Source organism: Balaenoptera musculus, chromosome 5 (assembly GCF_009873245.2).
Source record: "Balaenoptera musculus isolate JJ_BM4_2016_0621 chromosome 5, mBalMus1.pri.v3, whole genome shotgun sequence".
Classification (NCBI taxonomy): Eukaryota; Metazoa; Chordata; class Mammalia; order Artiodactyla; family Balaenopteridae; genus Balaenoptera; species Balaenoptera musculus.
This window is the reverse complement of record NC_045789.1, coordinates 75304716-75326748: the sequence shown is the minus strand read 5'-3', so window position 1 is coordinate 75326748 and position 22033 is coordinate 75304716. Positions and strand designations below refer to the sequence as shown.

The 22033-nt window shown below is 41.8% G+C and overlaps 1 protein-coding gene across 4 annotated transcripts in view; it reads right to left on the bottom strand.

The window, feature by feature from the left end:
- RBM47 (RNA binding motif protein 47) overlaps nt 1-22033 on the bottom strand; it is a 271935-nt gene that overhangs the window by 144173 nt on the left and 105729 nt on the right. For 2 of the 4 annotated variants that reach the window (XM_036852161.1, XM_036852162.1), the window contains exon 1: nt 16828-17305. In XM_036852161.1, the coding sequence (XP_036708056.1) occupies nt 16828-16872 (45 nt within the window). In that variant the 5' untranslated portion in view covers nt 16873-17305. Of the gene's footprint in view, nt 1-16827; nt 17308-17937; nt 18097-22033 lie in introns of those variants that run through there. The other 2 variants (XM_036852163.1, XM_036852164.1) reach the window with 2 other exon arrangements.

Below are 22033 nucleotides of genomic sequence, written 5' to 3'. Positions count from 1 at the left end.
CCTCCCTCTTGCATCTCCCTCCCATCCTCCCTATCCCACCCCTCTAGGTGGTCACAAAGCACTAGCTGATCTCCCTGTGCTATGCGGCTGCTTCCCACTAGCTATCTATTTTACATTTGGTAGTGTGTATATGCCCATGCCACTCTCTCACTTCATCCCAGCTTCCCCTTCCCCCACCCCGTGCCCTCAAGTCTGTTCTCTACATCTGCGTCTTTATTCCTGCCCTGCCACTACGTTCATCAGCACCGCTTTTCACAGTGTTTTTTTTGTTTTTTGTTTTTTGTTTTTTAAAGGTTGATTGATTGATTGATTGATTGCTATGTTGGGTCTTTGTTTCTGTGCTAGGGCTTTCTCTAGTTGCGGCAAGCGGGGGCCACTCTTCATCGCGGTGCGCGGGCCTCTCACTATCGCGGCCTCTCTTGTTGCGGAGCACAGGCTCCAGACGCGCAGGCTCAGTAATTGTGGCTCACGGGCCTAGTTGCTCCGTGGCATGTGGGATCTTCCCAGACCAGGGCTCGAACCCCTGTCCCCTGCATTGGCAGGCAGATTCTCAATCACTGCGCCACCAGGGAAGCCCTTCATAGTGTTTTTATGTGAATTAAATGAGTTCATCTTTGTAAAGTGCTTAGAATAGGACCAGGCACTTAACACATGCTATGTGAATGTTAAGTGTATTACAGGTCTTGTCTTCATGAGGAGTTCCCTAAAGTTCACGCTCCCCCCACCCCTCCCCCCGCATATGCCTCCTCAGGTTAAACTGACGCTACTGATCCCTAACAGCACCTAGAATATTTCATGGCACTCATTTTTAATGTTGTCAGTCTGTCTGTACTAGCCTATAAGCCCCTTTAAAATAGATCTTTTCTTATTTCTATTAAATAAATGTAGACACAAAATAAATGGTTTTTAGGGAATCGATTGGATGAGTAAACAAATACCTCTACCATAGAAAATACAAAAACGTGTTTTTTTCCTTACATGACTTGCCTCATGTGTGAGCTCCTTAAGAACCCAGAGTATTTCTTATCCATTTTGTATCTCCAATGCCTGATATAGAACCTGTATTTACTCAATGAATAAACGGCTGGAGTTATTACTACCAAAAAAGGCCAACAAAACACATAGAACTTTCAAGAAGAGTTTTGGAAGCAAACTTGAAAGTGTTATTTGATAGTTGGGCAAAACCACAGATCACCTTAGGTTAATTCGGAAAATTTTCCATCACATCAAAAATATCACAGATGAGATGTGTATCTCTGTATCTCCAATATCATGAGAGGAGCAACTAAAATAATCAGGCATTGGGTATTGGCCTTCCATACAAGACACAAGCCTCTTGAGAACAGAAAGATGAAGACTGAAAAGGAATAGGATGTGGGGCTTCCCTGGTGGCGCAGTGGTTAAGAATCCGCCTGCCAATACAGGGGACACGGGTTCAAGCCCTGGTCCGGGAAGATCCCACATGCCGCGGAGTAACTAAGCCTGTGCACCATAACGACTGAGCCTGCACTCTAGAGCCCATGAGCCACAACTACTAAGCCTGCATGCCACAACTACTGAAGTCACACACCTAGAGCGGGTGCTCCGCAACAAGAGAAGCCACCGCAATGAGAAGCCCATGCACCGCAACGAAGAGTAGCCTCCGCTCAACGCAACTAAAGAAAGACCGCACGCAGCAACGAAGACCCAACACAGCCAAAAAATTAATTAATTAATTTAAAAAAAAGAAGGAATAGGACTCAAATGTCAAAAGCATGAAGGGTCAAGAGAGCCAGGGTGCAGTTAAATTAGCTACCTCTAGAAAGCCTGAAAGTTAGTTTTAAAGCAAAGAAAAATAAGCACTTCTTTAATGAGACGTAGTAAATTGTAGAACCAGTTGATCTTAAAGGTAAAAGGGAGGGAAATGTAGATAAGTTCCCTGGAATTTGAATGAATTCATTGATCATGAATCCATAATGTGTGGGTGTGTAGACATAATGGCATCTAGGGTTTGTATCTAACTGACATTCAAAGAGTGTAACTAGAAATTCATGAATTACACTGTCCAAAATATATCCTATGAAGCCTGCAAATGCCCTGATCTAACTGGGTATTTGCAGAGCTTTTGTGACCTTAAATGACCTGACCTAGCATAACACAAAAGGTGTTCTTTGTAATTAATTTCGTATGGAAACTAGGTAAACTAAGCTTCCCTCAGCCAGCAACAACTGCAAATCTAAATCTATTTATCTTTCTTCTCCAAATCTATAGGACATCACATATTGACCAAAATGTTTCTTCAGAGGAAAATGTCAGCATAATACATGTTCATTTCTAGACATCCTTGAATGTTTGTTGTTTCTCCAAAGTTGCTGACAATGTGTCTATATATCAATCACCAGCATGTATTTATATAATATAGATCTTCTCTCTCCATGGAATTTAAAGCATTGTACAAGATTTTTTTTTTTAGATGAATCTAAGATACAGACTTGATAAAGCACAGGACAACTTCATTCTTTCTTAACCTAAAGCTTTAAACTGAAGCCATCTTTACATCTGAAAAGACCCTACTAACAAACTTTCTCTAAGCCCAGCTCTTAGAATTTATAAAGACCAAGACACCTCTCAAAAAGAAAAAAAAGTATAGCAAAATTCTGGAAGTATAAAGACCAAGACGCCTCTCAAAAAGAAAAAAAAAGTTTAGCAAAATACTGCAAGTATTGTAGTGACATCCAGTTGTACCTAAGGAAAAATTCTCAGAACCTGAGAAGGCAAGAGTGAAGTGACTGACATTAAGCACTGAATCCATGGCAAAGGGAGAAATAAACTTTTTTTTAAAAATAAATTTATTTATTTATTTATATTTTTGGCTGTGTTGGGTCTTCATTGCTGCGTGCAGGCTTTCTCTAGTTGCAGTGAGTGGGCTTCTCATTGCGGTGGCTTCTCTTGTTGCGGAACGTGGGCTCCAGGCGTGCGGGCTTCAGCAGTTGTGGCTTGTGGGCTCTAGAGCACGGCTCAGTTGTTGTGGCGCACAGGCTTAGTTGCTCTACGGCATGTGGGATCTTCCCAGACCAGGGATCGAACCCGTGTCCCTTGCATTGGCAGGCGGATTCTTAACCACTGCGCCACCAGGGAAGTCCCAGGGAGAAATAAACTATTGAGAACTTTTCTAGCAGGCTGCTGGTGAACAGCTGCATCGTAAGAATAGAGTTCAATTTGGCTTTGTCACTGACCTTCTCCCCCAAATTCCTTCTCTGACCCTGAATCTTCAGAAAAGAGATGAGTGCTATTAAAAACTAAAGGCAGGAACACTATTTGTTGTATAGACTGTAGTGGTTGTGGAGGGCAAAGACTCACCTAGAACAGGGTTTCCAAACCTTGGCACTATTGACTTTTGGGTCAGATAATTCTTTACTGTAAGGGGTTGTCCTGTGCACTTCAGGATGTTTAGAAGCATCCTTGGCCTCTGCCAAGAGATGCCAGTAGTGTTCCGCCCCTCCCAGACTGTGACAACCAGTAATGTCTCCAGACATTGCCAAATGTCCCCTGGAGGACAATCTCCCCCAGTGAAGAACCACTGGTCTAGAACCACCTTATATATCAGCAATATTCACTACCTCAAATGGGATTCAAGAATCAAGAATCAAGCCTGTAAGAACTCTGTAAGATTTGTACAGGCCATCTAACCTAGCCATTTTCTTCCTGTGACTTAATGCCAGGGTGACTGCCCTTCTAATCCATCCTTACGCCCCATCCTCATTTACTCCCACCATCTTGATCTTCCCTTTAGAAATCCTATGAATAGCAACCTTTTACAGATTTGAACAATGAAAGTAAAAAGACTTAGAGGGACTTCCCTGGTGGCACAGTGGTTAAGAATCCGCCTGCCAATGCAGGGGACACAGGTTCGAGCCCTGGTCCGGGAAGATCTCACATGCCGCGGAGCAACTAAGCCCGTGCACCACAACTACTGAGCCTGCACTCTAGAGCCCGCGAGCCACAACTGCTGAGCCCACGTGCCACAACTACTGAAGCCCATGCACCTAGAGCCCGTGCTCTGCAACAAGAAAAGCCACCGCAATGAGAAGCCCACGCACCGCAACGAAGAGTAGCCCCCGCTCGCCGCAACTAGAGAAAAGCCAGCGCGCAGCAACAAAGACCCAACACAGCCAAATAAATAAATTTATTTTTTAAAAAAAGACTTAGAGAAATTTGGGGCCTGTGCAAAACATGTCTAGTCCAAAATCTCCCCTCCTTTCTATCCAATTTTAAAGGCAAAGAAGTTGAAAGCCAATGAGGTAAATTGCCATGTCCAAAGTCACTTGTCTGCTAAGCCGAGGGAAGATCTTAGTAAGAAGACTGGTCCTGGTCCAGGGACTTTCCCAAACCCCACCTCATTTGGGAAACCTTACAAGAATCTGAATCCTGACCACTATTTACCCTGGGCAAGCTGCTTGAGGACCTAATTCTTACAGTTGGTTCTGATTAAAGTCATGCCTGGCATTACAGTAGGTTCTCCTTCAATGTCAACTATTATTGGGAGCCATTATTATTTTCTGTTTTCAACTTTCAACTTCACGTATTCAGTTACAGGTGGCTGTTAAGCAATTACTCAAACACAACTCCCCTTTTCTCTATATGATTCATTACCGTAGGCACATACATGTAGTAGCTCCTCACCAAAGTATTTTCCTTATTGAAAACAGCATTGAAATAAATGCGAAACCTTCAAATACTACATATCCTTTTGAAAAGTGACCCATCTTATGCAAAACCAAAAACCACACCATTTGGCCCAATTAAGCAACAATAAATTTGATTATGCCTCATGGGCTCCACTGGTGTTGACATATCAGAATGAAAAGATGCAGCCGTTGACAGTTTCTATAGCTGTAATTGCAAAACATTATCAACCTCCTCTCCTATGTCCACTCACTCATAATGGTTTATGACTGTCTAAAACATTACTTCTTTGGACTAGAGTTTTCCATTGCTTCAAACCACAATATAGCATTTTATTCCTACAAATTTGGAAATATAAGCTCAATCTTTTTATTTTTTATTTTTAGAATAACCACTGGTGGGGGAGGAGTGCTTGCAGTGGTGGTACAGATATAGTTTCCATCCCTCCAAGCTCCAAAAGCCTCATGTCTTATTCGTTATCATATCCCCAACTGCTTGCTCTAGAAGCTCAAAAAACGGGTTTGCAGGCTTCCCTGGTGGCGCAGTGGTTAAGAATCCGCCTGCCAAAGCAGGGGACACGGGTTCGAGCCCTGGTCCGGGAAGATCCCACATGCCGTGGAGCAACTAAGCCCGTGCACCACAACTACTGAGCCTGCGCTCTAGAGCCTGCGAGCCACAACTACTGAGCCCATGTGCTACAACTACTGAAGCCCACATGCCTAGAGCCCATGCTCTGCAACAAGAGAAGCCACCACAATGAGAAGCCTGCTCAAGGAAGAGTAGCCCCCGCTTGCCGCAGCTAGAGAAAGCCCGCACACAGCAACGAAGACCCAACACAGCCAAAAAGAAATAAATAAAATAAATAAATTTATTTTTTTAAAAAAGTTATAAAAAAAAAAAAAAACGGGTTTGCTAGAGATACAAATCAGCTTTTCACAATGTAGTTTAAAGTGTGTCCGTGTTGGCTTCCAGTTTCCACTCACATACTGTGCAGAAGTGCAGCAGACCCTTCGTAAAGTTAGGTAAGGAAGAGACAAGAAATATATTTGCACGTCCTAATGGATCCATTTGTATATGCCAATATTTGCAGCATGAATTTGCATGCCTCTAAGTGGTTGTAACTCACAAAGGAGATCCACTGTATTTCATGTTGTAATATTTCCTTTTTATCACCCGTAATATGGAATGAGTCTTTGTTCATGCATGATTTACACTTAGTTTTCAATATTAAACATGTCACTTAATGTAAATTCAACACATATTAAATATGTATTCTATACTAAATATATTAAATATATAATATTTAATCATCTTAGCACATACATATTTATAATATGGTAGCATATGTTAAATATACAATGCAAATATCAAACATATAATTAATACTGAAATATTGAATATATATAGGATTAATTTGAATTAGAAGATTTTTTAAAATTTATTTATTTTATTTATTTATTTTTGGCTGCATTGGGTCTTCATTGCTGTGCACAGGCTTTCTCTAGTTGCGGCGAGCGGGGGCTACTCTTTCTTGTGGTGCGCGGGCTTCTCATTGTGGTGGCTTCTCTTGTTGCGGAGCAGAGGCTCTAGGCGTGCAGGCTTCAGTAGTTGTGGCTCGCGGGCTCTAGAGCGCAGGCTCAGTAGTTGTGGTGCATGGGCTTAGTTGATCCGCGGCATGTGGGATCTTCCCGGACCAGAACCCGTATCCCCTGCATTGGCAGGCGGATTCTTAACCACTGCGCCACCAGGGAAGCCCTGAATTAGAAGATTCTTAATGGCTAAAACTATATTTAAAAATTTTCAGTGTTAACCCATCCCCCCATCACAGTTTCCTATATACCACAGATGCTCATTTCTTGTTCGAATACTGTTTAGTCATGTGTGATATATAAATAAAGGTCACACACCTTATCTATATGTGCAAATTTAGACACAGTGAAAAAAAATATAATGAAATCCAAAATAGTTGCCTATAATAGGTGCCTCTCATTCTTGCTAGAAGTGCTGGATACAAAAGGGAAACTTTCAACATCTCTTTAGGATGTTTAACAGGCATCTCAGTAAACATGCCCCAAACTGCGCTCCTGCTTCCCTCTGCCCCCCTCCAGTTTGTTCTCCTTTAGTCTCCCCCATTGAACTCAGTAACTCCAGCCAGAATCCTCATTCCTTCCCTCCACCCTACATCCAGGCCATCACCAAGTCTTGCTATTTCTGCCAGCCATTGGTGAAACCCATACCACAGCTGAACCGAGACTGTAAAAAAGGCAAGAGGGTGCACAGAAGAAACGGCACCCAGTTGACCAGCATGACTCCACCTTCACTGCCAACTTCAAAAAGGGACTCTAATCTCGCTTTGTCTGCCACAACATCCTCCCTCCAATTCAGTCTTCACCCAATAGTCAGTTATTGTTTAACAAGTAAATTGTTTTTCTTGGCTTTTCATTGGGCTCAGGAGGAACAGAACTCTTTTCCGTGGTCATGAAGGGCCTACATACTATAGGACTCAGTTACCCCCATGACCTTACCCCGTGCCTCTCTGCTCCTTGCTCCCAGCAATGCAGCAACATCGGCCTCCTTTACGTCCTTCAACATGCCCAGCTTTTTCCAGCCTTAGGACCATCATAAATGCTACACCTTCTAGACCTTTTCTTCCATCAGACACCTTCAGCATCACATCCCTAGAGGAGCCATCTCGGACCACTCCAGCTCAGAGTCCCACCTTCTATTGTCTAGTACCTCTCAGTTCCTTCAGGGTACTGAATCCCATCTCCATCCCCAAAGAAAGTCCCATGAGGGCAGAGAACTTTTGTTCTCTACTGCATACCTAGTACCAGTATCTCGCACATAGCAGCTACTCAATAAATAACAGTTGAATCTGTGTCTATACCCAAAAAATAGGTCATTTCAATGTCTGGTTTAAACCAGTTTAATTTATATTCATCTTTTTTTTCAAGTATACCTATTTACTAGTTCTATATTTTGATAAGTTTTTCTAACTCATAAATAATTACCACTAGTTCCATCTACATAGTATATTGTTAAAAACAGGTCTAATTTAACATTTATATGCTACCCATTTTTAATGTCCTATTCAGTACATATGATAAGGAATAAAATGATTTGCAGAAAGTACTAGAAATATTAGTTGATTATTAGGTATACTGAGGATATTTTAAAATTTCTTGAATTGGACTTCCCTGGTGGTGCAGTGGCTGGGAGTCCGCCTGCCAACGAAGGCGACACGGGTTCGAGCCCTGGTCTGGGAAGATCCCACATGTCGCTGGAGCAACTAAGCCCGTGCGCCACAACTACTGAGCCTGAGCTCTAGAGCCCGTGAGCCACAACTACTGAGCCCGCGTGCCGCAACTACCCAAGCCCACGTGCCTAGAGCCCACGCCCTGCAACGAGAAGCCACCACAATGAGATGCCCGCGCACCACAACGAAGAGTAGCCCCCACTCGCCGCAACTAGAGAAAGCCCGCGCACAGCAACAAAGACCCAACGCAGCCCAAAAATAATAATAATAAAAAATAAATAATAAATAAATAAATAAATAAATAAATAAAGCCAGGATCTTCATGATGTACCTTCAGCAGAATTTACATAATATTTTGTTTGTTTTGTTTGTTTGTTTACTACTAAGAACCTTCCTGGAATGTACACTCACCTTCAAGACCGATTCTAGGGTCCCCAAGCCTAGTAGTCACAGGATTCCACCAGCCATTGAGGAAGTACCTTACAGAGCTATAGATCTAAAAATGGCAGGTAGACGCACAGAGGGAGCTGTACCTCCAAGACCAAAGAAATGCAGTTTTGCCAAACCAAGGAAAATTGTGCAGAGGGAGAAAGTGAGGCAGGGGCTAGCAAACCAGTATGACAGATCAGAGAGGGGTTGTGCCAGTTGGTAAAGGCAGGACTGAAGTTTTGTAAAAGGTTCTGGGGAAACATTAACAACTCAGACAAAGACACTAGCGTTCGTTTCAGGCCAGGTCAAGGGAAAATACTTAACTGAGCCCTGCGATTGAGAAAAAATCTAGATGGACTCCTGTAGCAGCAGTTGGCACTTGGCAAAATCTCAAAGGTCAAAAGAGACAGTTTAAAAAAAAAAACCACACACACACGTTGTCTTGACAGTTACTTTCAGAACAATCATTAATTATAATTAAATGACAATAGAAAAAGTGATAAACAATATAGGAACACCAGTGAGTCAAGCGCAATTATCTGTAGGGCATGCAATTCACAAGACTCTGTTCAAAACAGAGCTGTAAGTTTCAGATGGAAATCGCAGAAAGATTGCCAAAGAGGAGGCTTTGATTTGGAAACAGAGAAGTGCTGAAATGATTGCACCATCCCCACACTTAGCTGTGCCTTGCTCGTTACTTAGTCATCGGCCTCCAACAAGGGCTCGTGGTGGCACAGAAAATAATGAAACCAGAGAAACCAGAGAAAATATGGCAGCTTAACAGGAGAGGTCTGGGGGAAAAAAATCACGCTTACTCAGAAAGATGTGTTTGTGGTTGTATTTTGAGTAGAACACACAAGTAGTACTACGCTTTCAGTCATACCCGTGCTGTGTAAAAGCCTGTGTTTTATTTATTTATTCGACAAGTATTTATGGAGTACCTACTCTGTGGCAGACTCTGCTCTAAGGTGCTTGGGATACATCAATAAATGAAGCAGACGTTCTAGTGGGGAAGAGACACAATGAGCCATACAATCATATAGCATGGAAAGAAGTACTGTATGAAAAAAATAGAGCAGGGTAGGGAGATAGAGAGTGCCAATAGGAAGGAGGAAGTGCTGTCTTAGACAAAAGGAGAAAGAGTAAAGACTTGGAGGAGGTGAAAAAGTGAACCGTGGATGTACTGGGGGAAGATGGTTGAGGGAGAGGGAGCAAAGACTGCAAAGGCCACGGGGGGCATGAAGCTGTGGCTAAAGCAAAGTGCTAACAGAGTCAGCGGTAGGAGGTGTGATTAAAGAGGTAATGGGACTAGAAAGGCAGTGCTTCATGTGGCTTTTGAGGGAGGCACAGAGGCTCTGGAAGGTTTTCAGCAGGGGACTGACATGATCTGACTTTGTTTTATGAGTCGCTCTGGATACTGAGTCAAGAACCAAGCATATGGGATAAAGGGCAAAGGTGGAAGCAGGGAGAACAGTTAAGCAGACTGCAGTTCCCCTGACAATTTCATTGATCTCTAGCCAATGAGGAAAGGGCAAGACCCTTCACACATTACTAGGATGTGTGAAAACATGGGTGTTACCATTTGATTCAGAGTCTGTGGGCCTCCTACACGTCCCGCTGCGGGAGTGACTCCTAGGTTCCACTCTGGGAAGGATGCTGGGAGAATATTCTAAGATCCCTGCCTTCCCAGGCTTGGTCTCATCTGCTGGGAGTGATTGTCTATGAATATGGAGCCACTGTAGATACAAGGCACAAATTCCAGGGCTCACTAGTACCCTCGGAGTTAGTAGTTTCTGTTTACTCATTGGCAACTCTACATATAACTTGAGGTGCATCCTGGAACCCACAATGTAGGGCAAAGGGCCAAGGAGGCACCTGGGCCAAACTATTGTTTGCACCAGCTGGTTAGAGCTAGCTTGTTACAGGATTCCCTTTGCTCTGCAAATAGGATTTCACTGGAGGCAATTCTCTGAATACTTCTTCAGCCACCTGCCCTCCTTCCTCTTGTCTTTGCCTTAGCCAAGAGTATGCCAGCAGCCCCACTGGAAACACCACACCACTGTGGCTCACAGAGCTATATATTCACTTGGTATTGTTCTTCCTCAGTGGATCTCTTTGTTCACTCTCCCTAATTTTGAGAAAATGCACTTTTTCCTATAATTATCTAATAAATTCCTTCTAATTTTGACAAAATGCATTTTTCCCCTTCTCATAATTACCTAGTAACAAGTCTGGGCCTTTCAAAGGATGTTAAAGAGCAGAAAAAAGAGGTATAAACTTTTAAACAATGTGATGGGCACCTAAGCACTGCAACAATTCACCTCCTCCCTACCCTTGGCCTCCCCCATCCTGCCACGCTTTCAGAGGCTTAGCTGTGGAGAAGGCTTCCATTCTGGTTGCTTTCTGAGTTCACTACCTCTCCATCATATTCTATCCAACAAGTTTTGCTAAAATGCTTGTGGAAAAAAGTAGAAGTCATCCAAATAAATATGATCCATAATACATGCCTATAGAACGCAAAAATGCTGTTATTTTAGATGGTAATGAATTTGGGCAAAGAAATTCTTATTTTATTTATTGAGCACTGAACTATAAAATAGGAACATTGAGGGATGCAAATGTTATTCAGCCAAAAATCCTGCCTCTTAATTTCTGTTTGGCAGGGAAAACAGTATATGTACAAGTAGTAAGTGATATAAAATGCCATGAGAAGTGCACAGATAAGACACTGTGGCAGTTCTGAGAAAGTCTCATACTGTGATTATGATTATGACCAGTTAACACTAACCAACAAAAGTCATAATAGGACCTACTTAAGTTTGCTGTATTGTATTAAGTTCTTTTACACAAAATATTTCTACTTTGCATTAGCCATTTCCAGAATCTATATTCTGTTTTCAGCAAGACACTTGCCAGTCTCTCACTTGACAGATATAATAGCATCATTCTTTTTGCTTCTAATCAACATCATATAACTCTCTGAGAGAAAAGAAAAAGGCACCTTGGTGATTCTAAGTTACATTTTCTCCATACAACTAAGATATAAAAACCAAAAGAAACTTGCAAAAATAGTGCCTGCCTATAATGGCAATGGCACTTGGTCAAAAGGAGTGATCTTAGGAAGAGAATCCTGGATTTCAACCAGCAGAAGAGGTCATGAAAGGAGTAGGGTAGTGAGATAAGAATTCAAACACAGAAAGACATCCAAACATGACGTATATCATGTTGACTATGTACCATATCATACTGACTACACACCAGGAACTGTTCCAAGCCCTGTTTACATAGTAGATTAATTTATTTAATCCTTGTAACAACCTTGTGAGGTAGGCATTTCACAGTTGGGGAAACTGAGTCACAGAGAGATTTAGGTAACCTACTTACAGCCCATACGTGGCCAAGCCAGGATTTGAACCGAGGTAGACTGTGTTCTTAGCCATTTCCCCATGGAGTTTAAATTTAATGTGAATGGTCATCCTTTTCCCCCAGGTTGTCATTTTCACTCCGGCTAGCTACCTTTTCTTTCCCTCCACGTGACCAAATTTTGCTGACTACCCCCAGAACAAACTAGCCCACAGAGCCAAGTCCTCTTCTGCATCAGTATGCTGCAGCTTTTGCCTTTTATAATCTAACTAAATTCCAACGTAAATTCTCAACCACTACATTCTTCCCTGGGAAAGTCTAAAATAAAATAGTAAGATCATCTGCATGGAGAAATATATCATAGATATTAGCTGGTAGAATAAAAATAACAGCAACAGAAAAAACATCAGGCCATTGAATTTTCTGTTAATAATAAGTTGCATGCAGTGCCCCACTGAGTTTTCTGTGTCACCAAATCCTCCCAGTTGTTACACAAAGGCAACTTTGTCTTGAGAAGGCTACTGAGAAGATGGGCTTAATCTTGGCAAGGGCTTGGTGTACCAAGAACCATGTTATTATTTTTAAAAATAAATGACAGCAAACAAAAAGAAATATTATTTAAGCTGTCTTTTCAAAAGGCACAGTGCTATCATCATCATGGACACGGATCCCTACTTTCAGAAACATGAATATTTTACTTGAGCTCAAAAGGCCCAAATACACATTTTCAGAATGGCAATCAAATTGACCTAAGAGAATTAACATCTGAAAAAAATCTTATTCACTCTATTAAATACTTCTTTTTTTCTTTTGTCATGATGTGTAATGCTTAAAATGATTGAGCCAGATCTCAGTGCTCTGAAAGGTAAATATTTTTTATTATAATTTTTACAGGCTGTCATTTCCTTGGTCAGGTAGAAGTGTCCTGTTCCTGTTTCAGCTACACAATGCCCCACATTTATTGCACATCCACCCATTGCCCATTGTTATGTATAGTTAACTCTTGCTCACTCACATGTGGATTATCTATTGCTTCTGAGATCAGGTTGTTTTCTTCCCCAGTAGGTGGAAACTCAAGGAATATGAGCGAAATTGACTATTAGACAAAGCAGCGCATAATCAGGAGGCAAACGCTCTCAGCAAATCCCCTTTCATCAACATACACCCACCTACTATGGTCTTGGCACTGGGCCGCCATGTTCCTAAGAACCACAAACATACAGTATTCCCAAAGACAAATATCATGATTTGAGGTCGGCGATTGTTTTCTTGATTAATGTAAATGGCTGTAATTTTAAGTATACATTTTGCACTACCCGGAATCTGCTGAGACCAAAGGATTGATATTTTCTCAAAATCACAAAGGGTTTTTCAGGGTTACACCAGCCCTTTGTCTTCTGATGTCATCTCTCTTAAGTGGCCTTCAGAAAGGTAGATTGTTCTTTTGATTTCTAAAATGACCCCACTCTTTAAAACCTGATAGGGTTTACCAAAAAGAGAAACTATAAAATATAGTCGAGCATTTCTATCATAGTATCAGTTTCCTCATGTTTTGTATTTTACAGACATATAAACTGTTTACATCTAAACACACCCACAAATCACTTTTGCATAAACTAAGTTCCTAAGATGACAAAAACTCAACATCCACAATGAAAAAGAATGCTCGTAGTATATACCTAAATTACATAAACTAAGTTGTGATTTTTTTTTTCAGGTGTCCTTAAACCACTGCAGAAAGTAGAGGAAAGGCAGAGTGGAGCGTAGTTGAAAGAAAGGCTTGTGCCTTTTGTAATCGGTTTACTTTGGGTTGTACCTAGAGATGACATCCTGAACTCATTCAGATGAGCCATCTATTGCAGTGCACTAGGAGCATTTGAATTACAAAAAGGGGGTGAGCCTCAAGTTCCTACAGTTGCCAGTTCACCTGCAATAGTTGGAGGGCATCGATATCTCCATGTGAGCTTTCGGGTGAACACGTTACTTAACAGGGTTTGGAGCTCACCTGTTTCTTGGCATTTTATTCCTCCAGACACTCTCTCCCCTTCTACTTTCACTGGAAAATTCCTTCCTTGCCCAATTTTCCAGGCAAAAAGTAAAGAGGTTCTGAAAAGAGGGGGTACACTGACTTCAAGGGAAGGATATCCTTTCCCTCTGCCTCCTTTCTCCCATACAGAGGCTGACAGAATAGAAGGGGAGGCAAATATGAAAGGAGCAGAAACAATCAGAAAGCAAGCTCAGACCATCCCAGGAGCATTTTACTGACAAGATGATTCAGGACCACACACAAAAAGTGGCAGGGTGCCATTTCCCCCTAAATCCCTCCGTATGAGACGTTTTGAACAACTTTGAGGTGGCAGTTGAACAATTACTTATTATCATTTCTATGCTAGTTCTTCTCTGGAGTTTCTAAAGGCCTTCTATCTCATAACCCAAGTCATCCCTGCATTGCCATTATTGAAAATCTTTTTCCAGTTGTCCTTTGAAGCAATTGCTCTGAGCAGGTGGTTGTTTTGACTAACACACACGTCTTACAATATTAAACCAGAAAATCAACATCGTCATAAGACACAGAGACTGCTCCCAAGAGGAAAAATATATCTCTTAATAAGGCCAGTAGCTGAAATGTTCCAATATAACCTTTAACTTGGAATCATTCCGACAAACACTTTTTTTTTTTTCATATTTATCTTTTTTTTTTATGAGAACATTTAAGTTCTACTCTCTTAGCAAATTTTAATTATACAATACAGTGTTATCAGGTATAATCACCACCGACAAACACTTTTTAAACTGCATTTACATATTCATTGTAATTTCACAAACGTGTGGCACACAAATTCTAGATTCATGCAAAATCTATCCTTTTTCTAAGTCTTATGAATCCCAAACTTAAGTCCTCTTCAGAGTAAGTTTTTTCTAGGATTATGCGTCCTCTGGGAAAACTGAATCACAGTTTCACTTGAACCTCGGTCCAACTTTGAGGAGACCTCCCTCCTCCCACCAGCACCCATGTATCCAGTCCTGAAAAATCAGAAGGGACTTGAAATGTGGAGATGGGAACCTGTCTGAAACAGGCAAATACTTTCCTACAGCAGTCAAAGCTCAATCATCTGGGACGTGATTTATTTTTAATCAACAGATCAGGAGTAGAATTTGGAAAGCAAATTCATTTTGTAAGAAAATAACTTCATCTACATTAACCTTCTAATCTTTGTTTAAATTACTGAGAACAGGTTCTGTTACTAGTAAACCAAAGAGAAGAGTCTAATCTGAATGCTCTTATCATGTGAGGGAAAAAAATGGGAGTAGTCCTAAACAACTAGTCAGAGCAAGTACTGAAGACACGTGTCCAGAAGCATATAGTTTCCTTGCTTCCTATCTTGATTTCATCCTCAACGTCACCAACTGTTTTGGGCAAAATTTACTCTACAGCAGCACAGGTAGGGAATCAAAAATACACTGGCAATTAAAACTATAGAGATTGGAGTAAAGTGATGATGCCGAGTTTTCAATCTTACAAGTTTCTGAAAACTCAAAAACTAAGAGAAAGATAATAAATCTTCAAAATTTGATTCATTTTCAGCATATGTTCACAAAAGATTCTTGAGCAGAATTTAAGTGTAGCCTAGTCAGGTAAAGAAGCATGGCAGAGTTAGGCTGGGAGACTGGTTTTTGTCAGTTTATTTCTTCCTTTAACAAATATTGAAGTAATGAGCTGGGCTCTTGTGAAATGTCTGATTCCTCATTCTCTCTGTGTGCAGTAATTAAGTCAAAGAGGCCAATGGTATGTATTGGGCTGGCCAAAAAGTTCGTTCGGGTTTTCCATACCATGTTACGGAAAAGTCCGAATGAACTTCTTGGCCAGCCCAATGTATCAGAACAAGGTGAAGGCTAAGGTAGACAAGAAAGGATACAAAAACCCAAATTTCTTTCTTTCCTTCCTCCTGTTTCCATTTCAGACTGGTTTAGTTTTGTTTCCCTCCAAGATTTCATATCCTCAATCTGACAAGGATTATGGTTTAAATTAATAGCAACACAAACTCCCGCAAAATGCTATCTCATCGCCCTGACTGGGTACTTGGCTTTGTCTTTGTCTAGAGGTTGTGTTTTACTCTGCTGACAACCTTTCACTCTTTAGGACTGGCACCTGCAATTCTCAGACGCTCTTGGTCTAAATTGCAATGGTCCTTCAAACTGTGGTAACCTCTTCATGTTTGTGTTGTCAACCCTTTGCTTTCTCTGCCCTAAAAAATTCGTGTGACTCCAGCATTACAAGTTTGAAAGAACACATTTCTAACCTACATTCATGCTAAAGAAAACTGAGTGAGCCATTACAACACCACTAGAAAAAAGTTGCTTGACTTTTCGTTCAAATCAGTACAGCCTATGGGTGCGTACCTGGAGGACACTATCTCTGATTAGCTTTCAAGAAAGAAGCCTCATCCCCAAATGCCTTGGGACAGTACCCAAGAGTATATGAACTTTTACCTAAATAAAAAAATGAATCACTTATTTGAAAAATTCCACTTCATTTATTTTAACTGATTTCTTAAATATCCGGTGACTGATTTGTCAGCTGTCTGAGTTCATCAACTCTACGCTTCTATGCGGACTGAATTTTTAACTTTAAACAACTAAGCCTGTACTCAGTGTTACCTTGGGAGGTAAATGAGTACAAGAAGACATCACACGCCCCAGCAACCCTCCCCCACCCCCGCCTTACCACTCACTTAAGCGAGACGGCTGTCATAAAGGTTTCCTCAATCTCACTTTAATAATCTGAGTCTAAAAAGTCACCTGTGCCTCTGGACGGCCCAATCGTATGCTTTCAAGAGCAAAAAAAAAAAAGTCTGTCTCTTGTATGGAAAAGGTTTCATCACCAGAGGAAACGAGGGGGCTGACTGTATATGATTTTCTGCTTTTCCAGAAGCTGACGCTTTTAAAATCTTTTTATAAACCATTGCTTTCCCATTAAATATACCAGAGTCGGAAGGGGGGATGGTAGAATGAGGGGAGACAAGGGCTAAAAAGAGAAGAAAACAAGATTTCAAAATTAGGACCCAAATGGAAGATTAAGGGACAGTAGTTAGGATTGCCCAAAGCTACCTTACCTTTGTTATGTATTTGCAGTCGCCCACTTCAGAAATTAACACCATTCACAGCCCGGTAGCAATTTACAGAGCTAGGAAGTAACCTACAACATCTTCTCGGCCTCCCTCTTTTTAATGTAAAACCAAAATAAGGAGTGTCCAGCTACTCCCTACCGCGCCGCTTAAAGCAACAGATCTTTTGAGCCTTAACTCCCAGGCTCTGGGAATTCCAGTTTGTCAGAATTTCTTAACCTTGGAAACCTGCAGAGAGAAACTCTCTACGAGGAAAACTCCCCGAGCCCCGGCTTCTCACTGTCCCAAACTGCACATTCCAAAGTGGGAAGCAGGAGCGATAACCAGAAGGCAGCTCTCTGGGGCTAAATTCCTGGCGGGAGCGTGAACTTGAAAGTGCGGCGATTCCACTGGCAAAGCGGCGTCGGATCCTCACCCGGGGGAGACCGGCGGCCCAGGGAGCCCTGCTGCGTCCGGCGCTGCGCGCGGGGAGCGCTCAGAGTCTCGGCTCCAGCTCTTCCCTGTTCCCTCCCCCCTCCTCCCTCTGCCCTCCCCCAGCCGAGGCTCTGCGCCTCACAGTAGCAAGGTTGTCTCTCGTCTACTCCCTTCCCTTAAACTCACCAAACCAGATTTTTACTCCCAGCACCGGCAACTTCCCGTAAATCTGCATTGAAATTTTATCCTGCTCGCTGAGCCTTCGCTGGCTGAAGGCCAGTGCAACATTCCTGTTGTTTTAGGAGGGCAGATACCTTTGCTGAAGGTTAAAAAAAAAAAAAAATCTTGTCTTGACTGGGAGAGATTTGGGGACTTAACCTCACAGACTTCTCTCCCCGCTCAAAAAGTCACATCCATTTCAGACAGCCAGAAACAGCCCCAGAAGTGGCACCTGCTCCACCTGAGGACATCTGTCTGAATCAGACGTCTGGCCCCTTTGGGCTGTTGAGGGAACCCAAGCAGAACCACGTTTGAGGAATAAGGAACCAGCTGTTGAATCACGAGCCGATCAGTACACCCCACCCCCGTTCTTCCCCCCTAGTAGAGAAGTCGTTTGACCAGGTAGGATCACCGCGAGCTCGGCGGAGGGCCTGAAGACGGGAGAACCTCCCAGAGTGTCCTTACCTGAGGCAGAGCACCGCTTGGATGAGCACGGGGAGGAACGTCACGCGGACCAAGCCCTGACCTTTGCCGGGGCCTTCACAGCAGGGCCTGGGGCCTGGGCGCTGCTCGTTCAGAAGTGGCTCATTTTAATGCGCTCTGACCTAAAGTTGCAGCTGGCTTCTAGAAACGGAACAAAAAACACTGCATTTAAAAACAGCAGCCGAGCCCTCCCTTCACCTTGCCTGATCTCTGGGTAGTTAGTTCTAACTCCCACCCCATCCCCGTCGCAAAGAAATCCGCAATCTGTGCCCCACCCCTTCGCATTACCTGTTTATACAAGAGTTAAGGAGCCTCACGCATTTCAATTGAGCGCTAAGCCTGTTTGTAGGCGCGTAATCGGCCAACAGGAATCGAATTCTGTGACTAAACAAACTAGAAGAGGAAGCAGGCACCACCAGGAACCTAAAACGGAGTTGTGATTTCGGGTTGCAATGTCATTCAACTGAGAAAAAAAAAAAAAAAGTGCTGCTTCTCACTGGGCTGCTTTAGTTAAGGAATACTCCAAAAATTTTTTTTGCGGGTTAAATTAGTTAATACATACAAAAAGCTTAGAACAGTGCCTGGCACATTGTGTTAGCTGCCACTATATTTTTTAAAATTATTATTATTATTTGTACTATGGCTTTTTTGTGAAGAGGAGAGGTCCTGATCGGAGAAGTGGGCTCTTGATCCAGCATTGCCACTCACTAGCTGTAAGGCTTTGAGCCAGTGTTTTTGTTTTTGTTGTTTTTGTTGTTTTTTTAACCTCTCCCAGCCTCTGTTTCTGGAAGATTCTAACGATGAGATTTTTGCAGTTTACATTCATTGTGGACAGTCTTGAATGTGGTGGAAAATAAAGGTCCTGTAAAATAGTGTTCATGATTTCCATCTCACTTAAAAGTTGCAAGATTGACAAGATACATGAAAATAAATCGGCCTGTACACTCCATGAAGTTCACTAACAGGGAGGAAACTCAGGACCCTGCAATCTACCATGGATGTGTGCTTCATTCTAATTTGGATTTAGGCACTTAATTTACTGTCTGACCCTGGGAGAGTTACTTATCCTATTCAGTTAAAAGCCAATGCTGGACAAATAATGGTCATTGCCATTTGAAAATCAGTGTGAAATTGGGAGAAATAATTTTCAAAGTCATAAATATTCGAAAGTGATTATTGAAGGCTAAGATGTGATCAGTGCTGACACCCTTTTGCCTCCACTTAACTTCACTCTTAAAGAAAGAAATCATAGTCCCTTTACGTGAATGAGGCTCTTTGTACTTTGTTGTGTACTTTCACCCACCTCATCTCATCTGATCCTACAGTTCTATCCTATGAAGTACTTTATCCCCATTTTGCAGATTGAAGGCACTGAGGTCAATTAGTGCAAGTTTTCCCTGAGTGGTGAGGCTGGGGTTGTTCGCAGTTCTAGTTAAATCTAAAAGCAGCATTTGCCACCTTTTGGAAAAAATGATTCCTTAAAACCAGCAAAGAATTCTGAAAGCTTTTAAATCCCTTTGATTTTTTATCTTTCTATGGTGCAAGGCATAACAGATCAATTAAACATTTTCTGAGTTTTAGATTCATTCCTTGTCAGTATGTAAGCCAGAGTGAAGCATGAAGATCAGAGAACTCTCCGAGGTTCTCTCACAATATCTAAGCTGCCAGGCATGCACAAGGGCTCCACAACCGCAAGACAACTTAAAAACTCCAACTCCACATTAGCTTGAATTTTTCTTTTCTTTTCCAGAAATATCTGGATTGTGGCCTTGAGAGCCTCCCAGTGTCAGGGACCCTCTGAGTTAAAGAATTCAAGAGGGGACATTCTCAGGCTCCCAGATTTTTCCACCTCAGAACAGGTTTTTCTACAGGAAGAACTGGGCCAAACCTGGGGAAAAATGACCAGGAATAATACAGTGAGTTTGAAAGTGTGGAGATCAGTGACTGCAGGTGAACTGAAGCTGGAGTCAAGGAAGATGGCCCTGGAAGCAAGTCCTTATGGCAGTTCTGAGTTGGTTACTTTCTCTCAAATGTTTCCTGACACTTCTGCTCTTTCTTTCTCAGTTTTGTACACTGCCACCTATTAAGTGGGTATAATTCTTATTCCTAACTACTTCCCACTGCTATCCCTAGGAACGTGCAGAAAACAAAACGGATTTTTTCAGTGGCAGTCTGTGGCAAAAGAAATGTAAACTTTCATTATTAATTCTTTGTGGCTGACCTTGATGTCTGTTCTTCGTCTTTACTATTACTATTATCATCATCATCATCATCATCATCATCATCATCATCATTTTAATTCTCAGGCAAACCCCATAATCCTGCGGCATTTGAGTTCTGCAGACCCCTGCTTTTGCTTTCCGCTTTCTTCTTTCCCTTCTGCCTAAAAGGCAGAGTGCTAGAGTGGATGCAAATAGCATGGAGATTGTTTTCCCGTAACTGTGAGTTTGAATCTAAATTTTACCTCTTAGCTATGTGATGCTGGGCAGATTGCTTAACTGAGCTGAGCTTCAGTTTCTTCATTTATAAAATAATAACATCTCCCTCTCTGGATTTCTATAAGAGTGAAATGAGAGGTGAAGTCTCATTATGATTCCTGGCACATAGTAGGTACTCCAGAAGTGGTATTTCCTTTTGTACCTGGAAAAAACCTACTCCACAGCTCACAAAGAACTGTGTTTCACATATTTAAGGTCAAATAACACTAGTGCAAGACACCCTCATTAATAGGGGCAAGCCTCAGACCTTTGTAGAGAACCACCGTACAATAATAACCACGCATCTACATAGAATTTCCAATGATGATGTATTGTCATCTTTGGTCATCACAACAGTGTATGTATGGGTAAGTCACAAATCATTTGTATCACCCCACTGCTCAGATTAGGAAACTGAGGTTATCAAGAGTTGCTCCAAGGTGCTGGTAAATAGCAGAGCCAAAGTTTTTGTTTCAGGTTTTTGGGGTTTTTTTTTTAACTGCTTTTCACTATTCCTATTGCTAGAACTATGATTACTCTATTCCTATACCCAGTTAGGGAACAGAATCAAGGAGTTCCAAACAATTATTTTAGCTCCTAGTTGTGGGGAGAGGACCAGGAAATTCTAGCCAGAGTTTCCAGACACTTCTCACTTTGGAGGCATGGAAACCCACAAAGAACCCCATCAAAGATCCCTATGAAAGTGAGGCATACTGACCCTATGCAGTATGCTTCCAATTCTATGACAAACAGAAGGGCAGCAAGATAAAGAGCTCAGGCTTGATGTCAATAAGACCGAAGTTTGCATCCTGGCAGTTGTGGGGAGCGTTACCTAACTCTCTGAGCCTCAGTTTGCGGCTGATGCAATACCTAACTGTGGGGTCATCATGAAGATTAAATGAGGTGATACACATAAAAACACAGTGCTCGACACACTCTAAGTTTCAACACGTTAGTTATTTTTTTTTAAGACCAAAGACTATGCACTAAAATGGTACATGTGAGGCCTAAATGCGGCATGTAACAAATAAGTGCAAAGAGCTTAGAATAATGCCCGGCACATAGTAATTGCTGTATAACTGTTTGCTATTATTACTGTTATAATCATTTCCCTATATAACAATTCCTTGTACCAGTGGTTATATGATAAGCAGTTGACTTTTGTGGGGAGGGGAGCTTTTATTGTTTATTTCTCATGGGAGCTGATCTTACAAAGCGAAAAAGGCAAATATCTTCTCAATGGATTTACTTTCCACCAGTTTCCCTCATTCCTCCTAATTTTACCTAAAACAGAAAACTTACTGGTAGATGGGATAAAATCACCAATCTGAACCCAAGCTTTCTGTTGAGGCTGTTGATATTTTGCCCAACAGAAATTATTCGGAAAAGAAACCCTATTATAATCTAAAAAATGCAACTCGACCCAAAGAGACCTCTCATCCCCACAGTTTCCACAGCTTCTCATTTCCTCACGTGGTGGCCACTAACTACCCATAGAAGCCTTTTTTAAAGAAATCTTTTATTTTTAAATGTTTATAGTAAGTCCCCAGTGGATCTAAAGTGTGCAAATTTAAGACATGTTATTTCTGGGCACACTTTAA